The sequence below is a fragment of the Dysidea avara genome, chromosome 1, assembly GCF_963678975.1.
Source record: "Dysidea avara chromosome 1, odDysAvar1.4, whole genome shotgun sequence".
In the NCBI taxonomy this organism is placed as follows: Eukaryota; Metazoa; Porifera; class Demospongiae; order Dictyoceratida; family Dysideidae; genus Dysidea; species Dysidea avara.
Window position 1 is genome coordinate 47,064,126 of NC_089272.1, and position 20,127 is coordinate 47,084,252.

At 37.5% G+C, this 20,127-nt stretch overlaps 1 protein-coding gene across 1 annotated transcript in view; it reads right to left on the reverse strand.

The window, feature by feature from the left end:
* Positions 1–9,252: 9,252 nt before the first annotated feature.
* Positions 9,253–20,127, reverse strand: part of LOC136250687 (uncharacterized) — a 42,478-nt gene continuing 31,603 nt past the window's right edge. The window contains exons 6-7 of the mRNA XM_066042916.1: positions 13,757–13,900; positions 9,253–9,520 (exon numbers count right to left, since the gene is read on the reverse strand). Of these exons, the coding sequence (XP_065898988.1) occupies positions 9,396–9,520; positions 13,757–13,900 (269 nt within the window). The 3' untranslated portion in view covers positions 9,253–9,395. The remainder of the gene's footprint in view (positions 9,521–13,756; positions 13,901–20,127) is intronic.

The following is a 20,127-nucleotide window of genomic DNA, read 5'->3' on the forward strand; positions in this document are numbered from 1 at the left end:
AGTGCAAATCCCACCTCAATCAGTGGTTCCTATCAAAAGATATAAGGAAAAGAAATTGACAGTGTGATGATTTTTGTGTACATCATTTTCAATGCTTTTTATGTATATTGCATGGCACCAAACACAATATTCAAAGTGTCATAAATCTAGATAGGAAACTAATAATGGCATGAAATTTTCACCACATATCCATTTTATGAAGAACAGCATATGAATTAGGTAAATCCTCTCAAGAGTGACCACATCTTTGTAGACTGACCACAATATTTAATACATGAATAAAGCAAGTGATTCACAAATAAAACTGTGTATAATGTGTAACACTAAGTATACACAGGTACCTAATGCATTTTCAGGGATAACTAACTAGAAAAATCAGTAATATTATGTAACATGGTAATTACAGGCATCACAGGTCATGATCACAATTAACACAAACTTCGAAAACATGACAATCAGATAAACAAATTGTAAGACCAACATTATTTTTAAAATAGATTTTTTGGACACTGTTCAGCTTTATTTGTCACATTGTAAGCACTAAGGATAATAATTATCATATAACACAATGACATTACTATATACTACAAAGAGAAATTATAAATAGTTTCTGACCAAAATTACAATCAATTAAGCTGCTATAAAATGGATCAAAACAGCAGTAAATACACCAGAATATAACAACAGGTAAGTGTGAAGCCATGTAAGGCTGGTATCACATGCCAGTCTCCACTTTTGAAAAGATTATGCTCAACCTTGAACCTTATTTTGCAATTCCTCCCAAGACAACAAACTGCTCACCTTCGAACAATACTTGCATCGATGCAGAGGGATGCCTTGAAGCCCAGAGTGATTGTAATGCTGAATTCTGAACAGTGATAGATGGCGATTTACCTGTAAAAGGGCCATATTTTCGTCGTAATCCAACATCAATCATCCTCCAATCAAAAAAACACATGGCAAAATCGAAATCAGCATATACGGTTTGCCCAGGAACACTTTTTTCATCCTCATCAGCTGCAGAAACACTCGGAAACTTTGACTATCACCGGTGTCCAATTAGAATTAATTATTTGTATGGGCTCCCTATGGGGATTTTTATTTCTCAAACTTTTATTTGCTGTTTCAATAAATACCGCATGGATTTTAATCTAGTAAAATGCATTACGAAGTACGAAGCATTGGCTACCATTAGGCCACTCTAATTGGTAATTATGTTTCTGGTCCACCGCCCGCATCCTTTTTACAGAAAGTGAAATTTCAGAAATACGTGGGGAATATGCCCGCATCAGATTTTTGAAAAGGCTGGATTTCAGAAACAAATATTGGGCTGCTACAAACATGCTAAATCTAACTGCTTACGTGTCACTATATGTCTTTTGTCAGTGAAAACCTGCAAGAAATGGATATAGTGCATAGTACAGATCGATATGCTCTAATAAAACAATCACAAAATCACAAAAATGCTATAATTGAGCAGTCACATCATTGTTGCTTTTTTGCTGAATTCCGCCCGCCCGCACCTAAAACCAAACTTCAGATGACCAGAAACATAAAAACAAATTGGAGTGGCCTTAACTGAATGGAAGCTTGTGAAACATTTTTGAAGGCGTATAATTTAAGTAGCAAAAATATGTGTGAAAAATTGGTAGGTTGGAAATTGCTACTGGTAGGCGTGAAAACTAATAGTTTTTTTATTCGATCGCGTAATTGTGACACAGGTTGGGTTTTGTGAGATACCTCGATGGTCTTTAATTTAACTGGATTCCTTTCAAACCACAAAAATGCACTCCTACAATATATATATCAAGACACACGATAGTGTGTCGTGCGGCCCAAGAAGCCGGCGCGCCACACCGTGAGTATATTAACAGGAAGAAAGAAAACGTAATTTTCACACCTATGTAGCTCTGTGATCCCTTATCCGATTGGAACCAAATTTGCTGGAGACGTGCCACCCAGTTAGGGTAGTCTACATACCAAATTTGAAGAAAATCGCTCCAGCCATTTCCGAGATACGAGCGAACAAAATTTCGTTTTAATTTCTTTGTTTTTTCTTCTTCTTCATCTTCTTCATTTCGCACACTTCGCAAAATTCGCCATAAAACACGAATGCGTGCTCGGATTTGGCTGAAATTTGGCACACTTAAAGGGCTCATTAAGGCGGATCTCCGTACCAATTTTGGTAGGAATCCGATGAACATTCACGGAGTTATGACCGATTATTTGCGTAAAATAAGGTCGAAGGTCTGTCACGCCTACAGGGTAAACGCCTTGGAGGAATCAGTTGAAAATTGATATGTAGATGGAGCAACCATCGTAGGAGTGCCTTTTTGTGGTTTGAAAGGAATCGGGATAAAGACCATGGAGATATGACACGAAACCCAACCTGTGTCAAAATTACGCGATCGATTTTTATGAATAAAAAAACTATTAGTTTTCGTATCTACCAGGCAAACCGCTTAGAGCAACGAGCTGAAAATCAGTATGTAGCTGGAATAATCATCATAGATAGTCCTTGCAGTAGTACAGAAGAATCGGAATACAAATCACTGAGTTATGATTCGAAAGGCAACTAGGTGCAGCAAATGCGAGATCGAGATACTCTAATAGAACAGTCACCCTAATAAAGCATTCAGCTGCATTTATAATTTACTCAGTTATATTACATTGTAAGTTATTCTGTAGGGATTTCAGCTACAAACAAGTCACCCTGTAGTCAGATCAGCTAGAAGAAGGTACCTAATAGAGAGTTCAGCTACAAATAAGCCATCATGTAGAGAGTTCAGCTCAAATAACTCACCCTGTAGAGAATTCAGCTACAAACAAATTGCCCTGTAGAGAGATCAGCTAGAAGAAGTTACCTTGTAGAGAGTTCAGTTACAAAGAAACAATCATGCAAAGAGTTTAGCTACAAACAAATCACCCAGTAAAAAGTTCCGCTATGAACAGATCACACTGTAGAGAGTTCAGTTAGAAACAAGTCATCCTGTAGAGAGATCAGCTAGAAGAAGTCACCTTGTAGAGAGTTCAGTTACAAAGAAACAATCATGGAAAGAGTTTAGCTGCAAACAAATCACCCAGTAGAAAGTTCCGCTATTAACAGATCACACTGTAGAGAGTTCAGTTAGAAACAAGTCATCCTGTAGATAGATCAGCTAGAAGAAGTCACTTTGTAGAGAGTTCAGCTACAAAGAAACCACCATGTAAAAGAGTTCAGCTGCAAACAAATCACCTGTAGAGAATTCAACTACAAACAAATCACCCTGTAGAAAGATCAGCTAGAAAAAGTTACCTTGTAGAGAGTTCAGCTACAAACAAATCACCCTGTAGAAAGTTCAGCTACAAACAAGTCACCCTGTAGAGAGATCAGCTAGAAACAAGTCATCCTGTAGAGAGTTCAGCTAGAAGAAGTTACGTTGTACAGAGTTCAGCTACAAAGAAACTACCATGTAGAGAGTTCAGCTGCAAATAAATCGCCCTGTAGAGAATTCAGCTACAAACAAATCACCCTGTAGAAAGATCAGCTAGAAGAAGTTACCTTGTAGAGAGTTCAGCCACAAACAAATCACCCTGTAGAGAGTTCAGCTACAAAGAAACTACCATATAGAGAGTTCAGCTGCAAACAAATCACCTGTAGAGAATTCAGCTACAAACAAATTACCCTGTAAAAAGATCAGCTAGAAGAAGTTACCTTGTAGAGAGTTCAGCTACAAACAAATCACCCTGTAGAGAGTTCAGCTAGAAACAAGACACTCCGTAGAGAGATCAGCTAGAAACAAGCCACCCGTAGAGAGTTCAGCTAGAATAAGTTACACTGTAGAGAGTTCGGCTACAAAGAAACTACCATGTAGAGAGTTCAGCTGCAAACAAATCGCCTGTAGAGAATCCAGCTACAAACAAATCACCCTGTAGAAAGATCAGCTAGAAGAAGTTACCTTGTAGAGAGTTCAGCTACAAACAAATCACCCTGTAGAGAGTTCAGCTACAAACAAGTCACCCTGTAGAGAGATCAGCTAGAAACAAGTCATCCTGTAGAGAGTTCAGCTAGAAGAAGTTACATTGTAGAGAGTTCAGCTACAAAGTAACTACCATGTAGAGAGTTCAGCTGCAAGCAAATCGCCCTGTAGAGAATTCAGCTACAAACAAATCACCCTGTAGAAAGATCAGCTAGAAGAAGTTACCTTGTAGAGAGTTCAGCTACAAACAAATCACCCTGTAGAGAGTTCAGCTACAAACAAGTCACCCTGTAGAGAGATCAGCTAGAAACAAGTCATCCTGTAGAGAGTTCAGCTAGAAGAAGTTACATTGTAGAGAGTTCAGCTACAAAGAAACTACCATGTAGAGAGTTCAGCTGCAAACAAATCACCCTGTAGAGAATTCAGCTACAAACAAATCACCCTGTAGAAAGTTCAGCTACAAACAAGTCACCCTGTAGAGAGATCAGCTAGAAACAAGTCATCCTGCAGAGAGTTCAGCTAGAAGAAGTTACATTGTAGAGAGTTCAGCTACAAAGAACCTACCATGTAGAGAGTTCAGCTGCAAATAAATCACCCTGTAGAGAATTCAGCTACAAACAAATCACCCTGTAGAAAGATCAGCTAGAAGACGTTACCTTGTAGAGAGTTCAGCTACAAACAAATCACCCTGTAGAGAGTTCAGCTACAAAGAAACTACCATATAGAGAGTTTAGCTGCAAACAAATCACCCTGTAGAGAATTCAGCTACAAACAAATTACCCTGTAGAAAGGTCAGCTAGAAGAAGTTACCTTGTAGAGAGTTCAGCTAGAAACAAATCACCCTGTAGAGAGTTCAGCTACAAACAAGTCACCCTGTAGAGAGATCATCTAGAAACAAGCCACCCGTTGAGAGTTCAGCTAGAAGAAGTTACATTGTAGAGAGTTCAGCTACAAAGAAGCTACAATGTAGAGAGTTCAGCTGCAAACAAATTGCCCTGTAGAGAATTCAGCTACAAACAAATCGCCCTGTAGAAAGGTCAGCCAGAAGAAGTTACCTAGCAGAGAGTTCAGCTACAAACAAATCACCCTGTAGAGAGTTCAGCTACAAACAAGTCACCCTGTAGAGAGATCAGCTAGAAACAAGTCATCCTGTAGAGAGTTCAGCTAGAATAAGTTACATTGTAGAGAGTTCAGCTACAAAGAAACTACCATGTAGAGAATTCAGCTACAAACAAATCACCCTGTAGAAAGGTCAGCTAGAAGAAGTTACCTTGTAGAAAGTTCAGCTACAAACAAATCACCCTGTAGAGAGTTCAGCTAGAAAAAAGTCACCCTGTAAAGAGATCAGCTAGAAACAAGCCACCCGTAGAGAGTTCAGCTAGAAGAAGTTACATTGTAGAGAGTTCAGCTACAAACAAGTCACCATGTAGAGAGTTCAGCTAGAAGAAGTTACTTTGTAGAGAGTTCAGCTACAAACAAATCACCCTGTAGAGAGTTCAGCTACAAACAAGTCACCCTGTAGAGAGTTCAGCTAGAAAAAGTTACTTTGTAGAGAGTTCAGCTACAAACAAATCACCCTGTAGAGAGTTCAGCTACAAACAAGTCACCCTGTAGAGAGATCAGCTAGAAACAAGTCATCCTGTAGAGAGTTCAGCTAGACGAAGTTACATTGTAGAGAGTTCAGTTTCAAAAAAACTACCATGTAGAGAATTCAGCTACAAACAAATCACCCTGTAGAAAGGTCAGCTAGAAGAAGTTACCTTGTAGAGAGTTCAGCTACAAACAAATCACCCTGTAGAGAGTTCAGCTAGAAACAAGTCACCCTGTAGAGAGATCAGCTAGAAACAAGCCACCCGTCGAGAGTTCAGCTAGAAGAAGTTACATTGTAGAGAGTTCAGCTACAAAGAAGCTACCATGTAGAGAGTTCAGCTGCAAACAAATCGCCCTGTAGAGAATTCAGCTACAAACAAATCACCCTGTAGAAAGGTCAGCTAGAAGAAGTTACCTTGTAGAGAGTTCAGCTACAAACAAATCACCCTGTAGAAAGATCAGCTAGAAGAAGTTACCTTGTAGAGAGTTCAGCTACAAACAAATCACCCTGTAGAGAGTTCAGCTACAAACAAGTCATCCGGTAGAGGGATCAGCTAGAAGGATCACCTTGCAGAGAGGTCAGCTACAAAGAAATCACCCTGCTTCATCTTTTCTTCTTCCTGTAGTAAAGAAAAAAATGACAGGTTAAAAAGCCCTAAAGCCGGCCATAGTTCGGCTTTGGGGTATACAAATGCAAAAAGAAGTGAAATCTAATCCAAAACAGCCAAGCTGTAAAAAAAGAGTGCGGCCCTGAGAAAGGCTATGGTGAAAAAAGATGTGAAATCCAAGGTGGCGGCCAAGAAATGGCTGTGATGGTAGGTTAATGGTAAAAATTTTAATAACAACAATTCAGTGAATTTGGTGCCACTTGGTCTTGGCACAAAATTCACTTGAATTGTCGTTATTAAAATTTTTACCATTAACCTACCATCACAGCCATTTCTTGGCCGCCACCTTGGATTTCACATCTTTTTTCACCATAGCCTTTCTCAGGGCCGCACTCTTTTTTTACAGCTTGGCTGTTTTGGATTAGATATATAGTTACTCCATCTACATAGCAATTTTCAGCTTATTCCTTCAAGCGGTTTTTTACCCTGTGGGTGTGACAGACCTTCGACCTTATTTTACTCAAATAATAAGTCATAACTCCATGCATATTCATCGGATTCCTACCAAACTTAGTACTGAGATTCGCCTTAATGAGCCCTTTAAGTGTGCCAAATTTCATCCCAATTGGAACACACATTCGTGTTTTATGGCAGATTTTTCGAAGTGTGCAAAAAGAAGTAGAAGAAAAAAACGAAGAAAAACAAACCCAAACTTCAGCCGCTAGAGCCATAGATATTAGAGTACAGCGATGTCCTTCAAATTTAGGGACCCGCCAATTATGCTGGCATAATTATGAACATAATAGGTGTCTGAAAACATTGAGCATAATGCTAGCATAATAGGTAGAATATTTGTGTAATAGTATGAATTCTTGCTTATAAAAATAGCTATCACAGAAAGATCGATATACTCTAATAGAACAGTCAGTAACTCTATAATCACATAGCTGACTGTTCTATTAGAGTATATCGATCTTTTCTGTGATATGCATTTTGACAAGTAAGTTTGTGCTTCAGCCACTTACTATTTATCTATAAATTGGAAATTATTACTAGAACATGGGAACCGAAGCATAAATAATTGGGCATAATTTGAGCATAATGGGTAAGTATTGAACATATATTTAAGCATAATAGGTAAATTTTTGAGCAGTGCAGCATAGCATAATAGGTAAAATTATGAGCATAATCGGCGGGTCCCTATTCAAATTTGCAATTGGAATGTGTACTCCCTACCTAGCCGGCACTTCCATTCTGTAGCAACTTTGGTTTCAATGGGATAAGGAATCATGGAGCTACAAAGGTGTGAAAATCGCTTTTACTTTCTTCCTGTTAATATACTCACGGTGTGGCGCGCCGGCTTCTTGTGCCGCACGACACACCGTGCGTCTTGATCAGTGTTAGCAAACACCAGTGTATTGTTTCCTCATTATTGAATGTAGCTACTTTGTACTACAGAGCTTTGACATATCCCAACTATAGGCAGTATAATAGCAGGCTGTGCATGGTCACAATAGTATGGCTTCTGATTTATCATAATTATGTACATGTACACTTGTATATTAACGTATATTAACATGTTGGTTACCCTTGCAGAGACCAATTGCAATTCAGAACAGAAGATCAATGGCAAAGTGAACATACAAGAAGCAAATGTGCTTGAGAATGGGTGTTATAATTGTAATATGCATTTAAACATATAGGTCATGGACGTGAGGAAATACATAGAAAGGTAGTAATATATACAGTATTGTATTTATCTACCCATTTCCAGGAATCACTTGACCATCCAAAACACGTTAGCTTTGACTTTTTGACTGTTATAGCAGAACTTGTACTTATGGTGGTGCCAATTAGCTGTGCTCTGAATTATGCTCCATTATGCCAGCATTATGTTTTATGCTTTCATCTCCTATTATGCCAAAAATTATGTCAGCATAATTGACACAAGCCTAGCCCTAGTGTGGCTATATGCCATTGTTTATTACAATACATGCAAAATGTTTTTGATATAAAGACAGTTAAAAATAATTGTAATCTCTAGCATTTGCAGTAAACTTTTTAAATGTTGTTAATGTGTACAAGAGCAATCACATGGTTGTAAAAATCTGCTTTGTATAAACTGAGTAGTGGTTTTGAAAATGTGACGATTAAAATTATTTTCTATTATTGCACTGCTATTTAAATTGATTATTTTATCATAAGATTATTGATAAGACTGCAGTATAGGCAATCAAGTAATAGAAAGTCTTACAGTTATATATGTTACAAAATTATTTCTGGGGATGGCATGCAAAATAATGCAAACTGCAGAAACTCTTTAATATAACAAATTAGCAAATGATTTTCAGTTTTCACTTTACAGGTATATCCTGTAATAATTGTGTACTGCTTCCACCTCTCCTGTAATCATGGTAAGTAATGACACTGTCAATTGCACAATTGCATCTTAGTAGCAAACAGACCTGAAACATGCATGATTTCAATTACAGGGAGGGATCTAGAAATTTTCAGAGGGGGTTTCTGGTTCTCTAAAATTGCAACTTCAGCCTAGCTGCAAATTGAAGACCAAAAAAGAAAGGTCACTATGTGTGAAGGTGATTTCAAAGGTAAAAAGTATGAAGTTGTGCCAATAGAAAAAAAACCATAATATAATACAGTATGTATAACTCTTTGTAATTTTTATCACCCAGACGAATCGTAGGGATGTGCGCTATTTCAGAGGGGGTTACTGGGGTTTCCAGAAACCCCCCCTAAATTAGTTGCTTCTGAGTGGGTGATAGTGCCAAGTATGCAGACTTCAACTGTGCCAATAACAATTCACATATGATGTATACGGAGCATTTAACTGACTTTGTAGGTCATGCAAATGTATTCTACAGTACGTATATTATGAGATGTATGCTTCCTAAACTGCTAACGTATACTGAATAGCTACTACTCTTATACTCTCACACACTGTTTATGCCAGAATAAGCATGGCATATACTTAGAAATAATGTGCTATAGTATTTGAAATTGCCTGTATAAGAAGTGTGCATCAGCAGTTGTTAACATGTAATAAAACTACTATTAAACTTATAGATGGTTATAATGAGAATGTGTAGAAGCATTAATTTTCTTTATTTCAATGTCAATGTTACAACCAGTTTACAAAAGAAAAAAATATTGGCCTATTTTTAATGAACACAAAATGAGCCTATGACATAGTTTTTAGTTCCAGTTCTAAAGTCAAGAATTAATTATCAATATTGAAGTCAAATTTCTGATCTTTTCTTGAGGATTGATCATCTGGACACTCAGCTCTTACAGTAACATGATGTTTCCTCACACTCAACTTACGGTAAATCTGTGGACTAGTACCTAAAGTGTAATACATACATAATTGGAAGATGATGAGAAAATGAATGACATACACTAAGACCAAATGTGACATGCTAAGCAAAAACCGGCCATTCTTACAAAATTCTATTTTGTGATAAAAAAATATTGAAATAAACATATGCATGCTACATAAAAATTTAAGCATGTTTTAATTTCTTTGGTATACACTGAAACAAAACTCAAATCAATAACACCTGTACACCACCAAATCAAGACACACGGTAGTGTGTCGTGCGGCCCAAGAAGCTGGCGCATAACACCCGTGAGTATATTGACATTAAGAAAGAAAACGCAATTTTCGCACCTCCGTAGCTCTGTGCTTCCTTGATGAAACAAAACGATTTTTGCTGTGGACATGCCCTCCAACTGCAGCACTCCACATTCCAAATTTGAGCAAAATCACTTCAAGTGTTCCTGAGATATGCGACTTCAAAAATTGGCTCAGTTTCTTTGTTTTTTTTTCTTCTTATTTTTCTTTTTCTTGTCGCACACTTACAAAAACTGCTATAAAACTCGAATGCCATATCCGATTGCCTTGAAATTTGGCACACAGAAGGGAGGTATAAAGGCGCATCTCGGTACCAACTTTAGCTGGAATACGATAAACAGGCAAAGAGTTATGAGCAATTATTCACGAAAAATAACACCAATATGTTGTCACGCGTACAGGGTAAACCGCGTATGGGAAGAAGCTGAAAATTGGTGGGTGAATAGGTTAACTATTGAACCTCAAACCTTTTGTGGTTTGAAAGAAATCGAGCTAAAAACCAGGAAGATACAACGAAAAAACCAACAGTGTGTAACAATTATGCAATCGAGATCAGCTAATAAAAAAACCATTGCTTGCCACGCCTACCAGATAAACCGCTTGGGGTAATGCTTTAAAAATCATTGTACAGATGGAGTAATCATCTTAGAAAGGCTCATCAATGGTGTAGAAGAATCAGACTTAAAGCCACGGAGTTATAACACGAAATCTAACTTGGTGCGGCATGTGCGAGATCGAGATACTCTAATAGAGCAGTCATCCTAATAGAACAGTCAACCTGAAGAGAATTCAAGAGATCAGCTAGAAATAAGAAACCTGTATAGAGATCAGCTACACACAAGTCACCCTGTAGAGAGATCAGCTAGAAGAAGTTACCTTGTAGGGAGTTCATGCAACTATGGAAAGAGATAGTTCAGCTAGAAAAAATCACCTTGTAGAGTTCAGCTACAAAGAAACCATCATGTAGAGAGTTCAGCTACAAACTAGCCACCTTGTAGAGACATCAGCTAGAAAAGTTACCTTGTAGAGAGTTCAGCTACAAAGAAACCATTCTGTAAAGAGCTCAGCTGCAAACAAATCACCTGTACAGAATTCAGCTACAAACAAATCACCCTGTAGAGAGATCAGCTAGAAGAAATTACTTTGTAGAGAGTTCAGCTACAAAGAAACCACCATGTAGAGAGTTCAGCTGCAAAGAAATCACCCTGTAGAAAATACAGCCACTAACAAATTGCCCTGTAGTAAGATCAGTTAGAAGAAGTTACCTTTTAGAGAGTTCAGCTACAATGAAACCACCCTGTAGAGAGATCAGCTAGAAGAAGTTACCTTGTAGATCGTTCAGCTACAAACAAATCACCCTGTAGAGAGATCAGCTAGAAGAAGTTACCTTGTAGAGAGTTCAGCTACAAAGAAACCACCATGTAGAGAGTTCAGCTGCAAAGAAAGCACCCTGTATAAAATTCTGCCACAAACAAATTGCCCTGTAGAAAGATCAGTTAGAAGAAGTTACCTTTTAGAGAGTTCAGCTACAAAGAAACCATTTTGTAAAGAGCTCAGCTGCAAACAAATCACCTGTACAGAATTCAGCTACGAACAAATCACCCTGTAGAGAGATCAGCTAGAAGAAGTTACCTTGTAGATAGTTCAGCTACAAACAAATCTCCCTGTAGAGAGATCAGCTAGAAGAAATTACCTTGTAGAGAGTTCAGCTACAAAGAAACCACCATGTAGAGAGTTCAGCTGCAAAGAAATCACCCTGTAGAAAATTTTGCCACAAACAAATTGCCCTGTAGAAAGATCAGTTAGAAGAAGTTACCTTTTAGAGAGTTCAGCTACAAAGAAACCATTCTGTAAAGAGCTCAGCTGCAAACAAATCACCTGTACAGAATTCAGCTACAAACAAATCACCCTGTAGAGAGATCAGCTAGAAGAAGTTAAGTTGTAGAGAGTTCAGCTACAAAGAAAACATCATTTAGAAAGTTCAGCTTCAAACAAATCACCTGTAGAGAGTTCAGCTACAAACAAATCTCCCTGTAGAGAGATCAGCTAGAAGAAGTTACCTTGTAGAGAGTGAAGTTACAAACACATCACCCTATTGAAAGATCAGCTAGAAGAAGTCATCTTGTAGAAAGTTCAGTTACAAAGAAACCATCATGTAGAGAGTTCAGCTACAAACTAGCCACCTTGTAGAGACATCAGCTAGAAAAGTTACCTTGTAGAGAGTTCAGCTACAAAGAAACCATTCTGTAAAGAGCTCAGCTGCAAACAAATCACCTGTACAGAATTCAGCTACAAACAAATCACCCTGTAGAGAGATCAGCTAGAAGAAATTACTTTGTAGAGAGTTCAGCTACAAAGAAACCACCATGTAGAGAGTTCAGCTGCAAAGAAATCACCCTGTAGAAAATACAGCCACAAACAAATTGCCCTGTAGAAAGATCAGTTAGAAGAAGTTACCTTTTAGAGAGTTCAGCTACAAAGAAACCATTCTGTAAAGAGCTCAGCTGCAAACAAATCACCTGTACAGAATTCAGCTACAAACAAATCACCCTGTAGAGAGATCAGCTAGAAGAAGTTAACTTGTAGAGAGTTCAGCTACAAAGAAACCATCATTTAGAAAGTTCAGCTTCAAACAAATCACCTGTAGAGAGTTCAGCTACAAACAAATCACCCTGTAGAGGGATCAGCTAGAAGAAGTTACCTTGTAGATAGTTCAGCTACAAACAAATCTCCCTGTAGAGAGATCAGCTAGAAGAAATTACCTTGTAGAGAATTCAGCTACAAAGAAACCATCATGTGGAGAGTTCAGCTGCAAAGAAATCACTACTGCCCAAATTTCATGGCAATAGCTCTTTCCAATCTGAAGTTATCAATTGTCAAAGTTGGAAAATTGGATGTGTGTGGAAGGCCCCTTTTCGCAAATCCGGTCACATATATATTATATATATAATTTGTACATTTACTGATAAAATATTTAAAGTACATCTACTTCATCTTTTCTTCTTCCTGTAGTAAAGAAAAAAACATAGGTTAAAAAAGTCCCAAAGCTGGCCATAGGCCGGCTTTGGGGTATACAAATACAAAAAGAAATGAAATCTAATCCAAAACAGCCATGCTGTAAAAAAAGTGTACGGCCCTCAGAAAGGCTATGGTGAAAAAAGATGTGAAATCCAAGGTGGCGGCCAAGAAATGGCTGTGATGGTAGGTTAATGGTAAAAATTTTAATAACGACAATTCAGGTGAATTTTTGTGCCGCTTCACAAAATTTACCTGAATTGTCATTATTAAAATTTTTACCATTAACCTACCATCACAGCCATTTCTTGGCCGCCACCTTGGATTTCACATCTTTTTTCACCATAGCCTTTCTGAGGGCCGCACACTTTTTTTACAGCTTGGCTGTTTTGGATTAGATTTGTATTTTCATGGGAAGTAGGAAAATGTTTCTTTTGTCTTCATACAGCATACAGTGCATGAGTTATGAGTGCTTATTTACAATGTAGTAGAAACAGAGTTTACTGCCATCATTTTATTGTTGGAATGGCTTTCTACTTTGTCCACATGGAGTTGTACATAGAAAACACTATAATATCTTGATCAAATTGTCAGTTCATGGTAAACAGACTGATCCTTCATTATTTGTTTCAGTTGTGAGTTATGAGCGACAAGTGCCACTAATTGATTTTATTTGCCATATGGTTGCTGTACAAATCAAATTTATTCCTGTTCGAACTATGTGGTGCTATAACTCCAAGACCATTCATCACAAAAGGCTGAAACTTTGGCTGTTCACTCATTTGTTACCATAGACAACAGAGAGGCAATAAAATGGAATTCAAGGAATGTGTGAAAATAGCCGGTTTTTGCTCAGCGGGTCACAAACGTTAGTGGATATACAAATAAGATTACTACACATACTGTGCATCACACTACCTTACATTACTTACAAGGTTCATATCCTTTATGATCCAACTTGCAGCAAAATTTTATTTTATCATGTACAGGGACATGGTCAGCTGAGAATGTGATGATGGCATTGCTCCCTATCACTTCATAAATACCATTGACTGATGTTATTTTACAACCTATAACTAAAATAACATGTGGTGGGAATATGTATAGTGTCATAACCTTAGGCCACTCCAAATAAGACTGTAGTTTCCCATCCTCTGCCCGCATCACATCTAGGCACCCACACTGAATGTCATTATTGTTATTATTTTTCCAAAATCACTTCCTGTGCTGCTTTCTGGGAATTTTTCATGGAGCCTTTTATTTTGCATTGCTAAAAAGCACAGTGAAACCTAAAATTGAATGGTTCTAGTGGTTATTAGCTTGCAAAGAAGCCATTTTCATGACCTAGAAATCCTATCAAGATCGAGATACTCTAAAAGAGCAGTCACACCTTTAATAATGAATAATGATAATAAGCCTCACGCCCGCACCATATAACGAAAACATCAGGACGGGAAACTACAGTCTCATTTGGAGTGGCCTTACATACAGTACTAGTACATTCATAGCAGTTGAAGTTAATATACCACAAAATTAATATTGAAACTTTTATACATAAATCTCATTAAATATGAAAATAGCTTCCACATCTGCACTACTTTGAATTGGATCAAAAAGAACATCACAATTGAAACTTTAGTTCATGAAAATTTAACAAAAGTATGAAAGTTTTCAAACGTGAGTTGCCACATTTTTCACGATAATAATTTCAGTAAGGAAATCTGTCAATGAGCATGATTGAGCACGTCATTTTGAGCAAACTCTTGGCATTTTTTACCAGATTTTGGATAATCAATATTAATGCTAGATTAGAATTAGGGCTCTCATGATTAATCAATGAAAATTAGTATTATTTTTATTTTGTAATTGATAATCACTTAGTATGCACATGCCATTAATAAAAATTCTATGTAAATGAAAAGCCTTTTGGCTCACTACAAACAAACAGAAAACCCCACTATATTATTCCATAAAGCACTAAGTTATGAGAAGCCATGCAACTACACCTGTAAGCTAGTGTTGAAATATTCTTATCCAGATCTTCTGAAAACAGTAGCTGTTATACTTCAAGAATAAAGATCTGTATCACAGGAAAAATAAACTGATAATCTGTGTATAGCAGCCATCTTGATAACTAATCAAAACTCTCAGTAATCTGGACAAGGGAACACGTATTAAAATATTTGTGGTGCCTAATTGTCTGGGTTGTGTAATAGAGGCCACACCACCCAGCCATTGTTGTGCTTTATAGCAAAAGTTACATCACTTCTGTTTTCTCAATGCTAAAAATCATTAGAATATACATCATGCAGTAGGATATCAGTACAGCTGAAAAATCCTTATCAGTACAGCACACCATAATTTTATTAACAACTCCAGCTAAACCTAACAGGGCTGTGCTGGCTCCTTAGTGGCTGATATGTAGCAAAATCAACAGAAAAAACATCTGGCCAACATTATCAGGCCATCCACCAGTATACCACTGATTCTTGCCAAGTCAGACCCTTCACAAGGCCAGATACTGCCATTCAAGATCTCTACACTACCCAGAAAAGACGTCTGTTAAACCAGCCTCGTGTAGTTTGAGTAGTACCGAGTGTCAAAACTAGTAGTACGATAGTGTGGCTATCCACTGATGGTGTTAGTTTGATTTTGCCTAATGTGTGATTTGGATCGGTTTTGTAAAATCTAATATTATTGATTTAGTAATTGATGATTAATCAATTAAATTAATCGAAATTGAGAGTCCTAATTTGGAATTTTGAAATTCACTTCATTACTGTTAAGAGACATGCTGGATTAGTACTAGTAATAGCATGGGTAGCAGAGAAATTTGGGATAAACACCACGAGTGTTGTATTGGAAATGGGTACGGCCAAGCAATGGTTGCTATGACTCTATTGGAGAATTGAAGCAAAATAGCCAACAACAATCATTGATAGGCAACCATCAACATAATTGTCTCAGAAACCATTGCCATGGAAACTGTTTTTAAGTCACATTTTGAGATGCTATGTGGAGGCAATGTTGGGCTATAACACTGTGTTCAAGGTGTTAGTTAGTTACTTGACAAGTGCTTAATGATATAACATGACATTGCCAAAAAGCCAAGCAAAAGTACCTCCATAATACTGTTTAAATCTTAAAACTTATCATATAGTACCATAGTACTGTATAGTAATAGTACTGTATAGTAGGGACCACAAAGGAGTAGGCGTGGCCCACAAAATAATATCAACCAAAAACCAACCTCAATTTTCCCAGACGACGATGAAGCAGTATTGGTTAGGTAAAACTAAGCCCAAAAAAGCTTTCAGATCGACCCAAAACGCTTTTAACAAGTTGCTACAGAATTTTAATGTTTTTTATTCAACGGAATTTTCTACTGACTGACTGAGTAACTGGCTGATGCCTTCAGACAAGCGTAGCTCGATAATGGCTAAGGCTAGAGGTTTGATTTTTTCACTGTTCAGCCTGACAAGTGCCTTTTGGCATACCGCAGTACGTACAATGCATTCTTTTTGGACTTACCAGTGTCCTCTTTTGTGTCCCATTCATCTTTGCTGATAGCGAAAAGTGTCGATTTGGTGATGCACATGATAGCTTCCCTTTGTAACGGAAATCATCCATATTTTTCATAGTGGCTATTTTGAAAGTAGAGGTGCTTTTCAAACAGTTCTTGATTCGTACTGCTGTATAACGGATTGAACAGAGCCAACAGTGAAGCATAATGGATACTTCACTTTTCAGCATGTAGCAAGATTTCTTTCTATTGCTATGCGTGGATTGCAGAGGTGCTTTACGAACAGTTTTTGATTCGAAATGCTGTGCACTGTGCAATAGGTCAGGGCCAGAGCCCATGGTCCAGCCAATCACTTTTCAGCTACTTGATTTTAGTGAAAGATCGAGATACTCTAATAGAGCAGTCATCAAAATATACTCTAATAGAACAGTCATCGTGATGTTCTAATAAAGCATTCAGTACTTGTAGTCTAATCCATGACATCTGTGTTAACTGTCTTAAAATACCCAGCGAGTTATCTGCATGACACACTGCATTGAGCTAATTGACCATGCATGCCATGCATTAACATGCAGTTACAATCTAAAACTAAACTTTCATGTTAAGAAATTTTTGTATAGATCATGAAAACAAAATTAGCATAGACTTTGCATAGCCTCCAGATGCCATTTCAGAGTATCTATTTTCAAAACTTTCCCTGGGGGAGCATGCCCCCTGACCCCTCTAGCTTAGCATGCTGTGTGTACTTATAGCACATGCAGTTAAGTAACACACCAAAAAGCAGATAATCTCTGATTTATAGATCATATTAAATCAATAAAAACTGAGTAGTGTGCATGATTATGACCTTCATTACAGTCCATGTCAGGCCAGATCACTCAAAATCTCTGGGCTCCGGCCTTGCAATGGGTTGAACATAGCTGGCTACAAAGCGTAATGGATAGTTCACTTTTCAGACAATAAGGGGCTGGGAATTTCAGATGCGGTACGCGTGGGTTTACTAGTCAAAATAAAATTATTTACAAAAAAGTTAACAAACAAGTACATGAAAAAAATTGGAATTTTCAACTAGAGTAGAGACTGTAGCACATCGATAAAAAGTACCGAAACAAGTTGGAGTAGTCCATGATATTAAATCACAGTAAAACAATAAGAAGTGTTATGTCCCTACTGTACATTTCTGTTATGGTATCTTGAACACAGTAGGGATATAACTCTTCTTATTGTTTTACAGTGATTTACTATCATGGACTACTCCAACTTGTTTCAGTACTTTTTATCGATGTGCTATGGTCCCTACTCTAGTTGAAAATTCCAATTTTTTTCATGTACTTGTCAATAATTTGAGTTTATTAATTAAGAGATACTCTGTGAGGAACATTTCAAAGTAGCTACAAAGAGAAACAAAGCCTAAGCTAAATATAACAGTAATTATTTTTAGAGGTGCTTAGCACAGACGAAATCAACATGAAGCTGTTCTGAGTGCAAAGACAGGTTAGGTAAGTGTTGTTTCTGTCAATATATGCCATTAGATAAATGTAAATGTTATAAGTATTGCATGTTCACGTTTGCTTCATCAAGTTTGAAAGTTTTTTTTAAATTTCCAGCTGGCCAAAAAGTGCTGGCTTCACTGGTCACACCTACTCTTGCCACAGAAGATCTCAAAGAAAGAGCTGCTGAGATGGAGAGCAGAACTGACCTCAGTGGAATTGAGGACCTACCACAATTTCTGAAACAATGCATTACTGATGGTGTGTGGCCTTAATCAATTGTAATGATACCTACAGAAGGCTAGGAAGAGCAAGCTTTGCAAAAAGTCTTTCTTAACCAATGGCTATAATGAAATCATTAAAGATCAACAGGATGGGGTAACATATCAGTGGCCAAATTATTTCCAAAAGGTAAATATTTCATTTTTTTGCTTGCAATGATAATTTCAATCATATTGCAAATAACCCATACATCAAGACACACGATAGTGTGTTGTGCGGCCAAGTACAGCCAGTGCGGGCGCGTGACAGACAAGTGTGTATTTTACAGGAACAAAGAATGCCGTTTTCATGCATCCATAGCTCGATAATGGCTGGATGGAAACTAACCATTTTTGCTGTGGAAACTCCCTCGGAGTAGGGTACTTCCTATTCCAAATTTGAGGTGACTCTGCCCATCCAACACTGAGATACATGCCTTCAAAGTTAGTCTTATTTTCTTCATATATTTTTTGTTAATCTTTTTCTTTTTCTTCTTCATCTAGCACACTTTAGAAAAATCATAATAACTTGCGCATTCCTTGGTCGATTTACGTACAATTTGGAGGGCAGTAAGAGCATAATACTGTACATTTGTAATCCAATTTTGGTAGAGAGTAGACAAAGAACAAGGGAGTTATGCACGATGTTTCAAAAATCCAAAGGTGATTTGTTGTCACGTCTCCAGGGTAAACCGCGTAACAGAATAACTTGAATATTGGTCTGTAGATGGAGTAACTATCGTAGTGCAAACCTTTTGTAGTTTGAAAGAAATCACACTAACAATAATGGAGTTATAACAAAAACGCCAACCATGTGTAAAAATTGCATGATCGAGTTTTTAGTATTACTTATCACGCCTTCCAGACAAATAGTTAATGGAATCAGCTGAAAATAGGTAGAGAGGTAGAATAATTATTTTAGAATGATCTTTCAGTATTTTACAAAGGATCAGATGAAAAACTACTTACAAAAGTCAACTAGGTGTAACAAGTGAGCGATTGAGATACTCTAATAGAGCAGTCATCCTAATAGAGCAGTCAGCTAAGAATCAAATAATTACATCTTAAAGCATTCATCTATATGTTGCAGAGAATTTAACACTGTTATAAGCCACTGTGTATGGGGATTAACTAAGAAAAGGTCACCCTGTAGAGAGATCAGCTAGAAACAAGTCAACAATTCACCTTGCAAAGTGTTAAACCAAACCACATTTCAAATCACCCAGTAGAGTATTCAGCTAGAAACCAGTCACCCTAAAGAGAGTTCAACCATGTTTAAGTCACCCTGTTGAGAGTTCAGCTGGCTACAAGTTACCTTGTAGAAAGATCAGCTAGAAACAAATCACCCTGTAGAAAGATCAGCTACATAATCATCCTGTAGAGAGACCAGCTGGAAACAAATCACCTTGCAGATAAATCAGCTAGAAACAAGGCATCCTGTAGAGAGATCAGCTGAAAACAAATCACCTTGTAGAGTTAAAAACAAGTCACCCTGTGGAAAAGATCAGCTAAAAGCAAACAGAGATCAGCTAGAACAAATCACCCTGTACAAAGATCAGCTAGAAACAAGTTACACAGGCTGTCAGTAGAGAGATCAGCTAGAAGCAAATCTCTCACTAGAGAAATCAGCTGGAAACAAATCACTGTGTAGAGAGATCAACTAAAAATGAGTCATCTTGCAGAGAGTTCAGCTATGCTTCAAGTCAGCCTATAGAAAGTTTAGTAGAAACAAGCCGCCCTGTAAAGAGATCAGCTAGAAACAAGTCCACTATGTACTGAGAGTTCATGCAGTTATATAATAGTAAGTCACCATGAAGAGAGATCAGCTGGAAACAAATCACACAAATCACTTTGTAGAGACATCAGCTCCAAACAAATCACCCTATAGAGAGATCAGCCAGAAACAAATCACCCTGTATAGAGTTCAGCAAGTAACAAGTAGCCTTGTAGAGAAATCAGCTAGAAACAATTCACCCTGTAGAGATCAGCTAGAAAGAAATCACCCTGTAGAGAAATCATCTCAACACAAA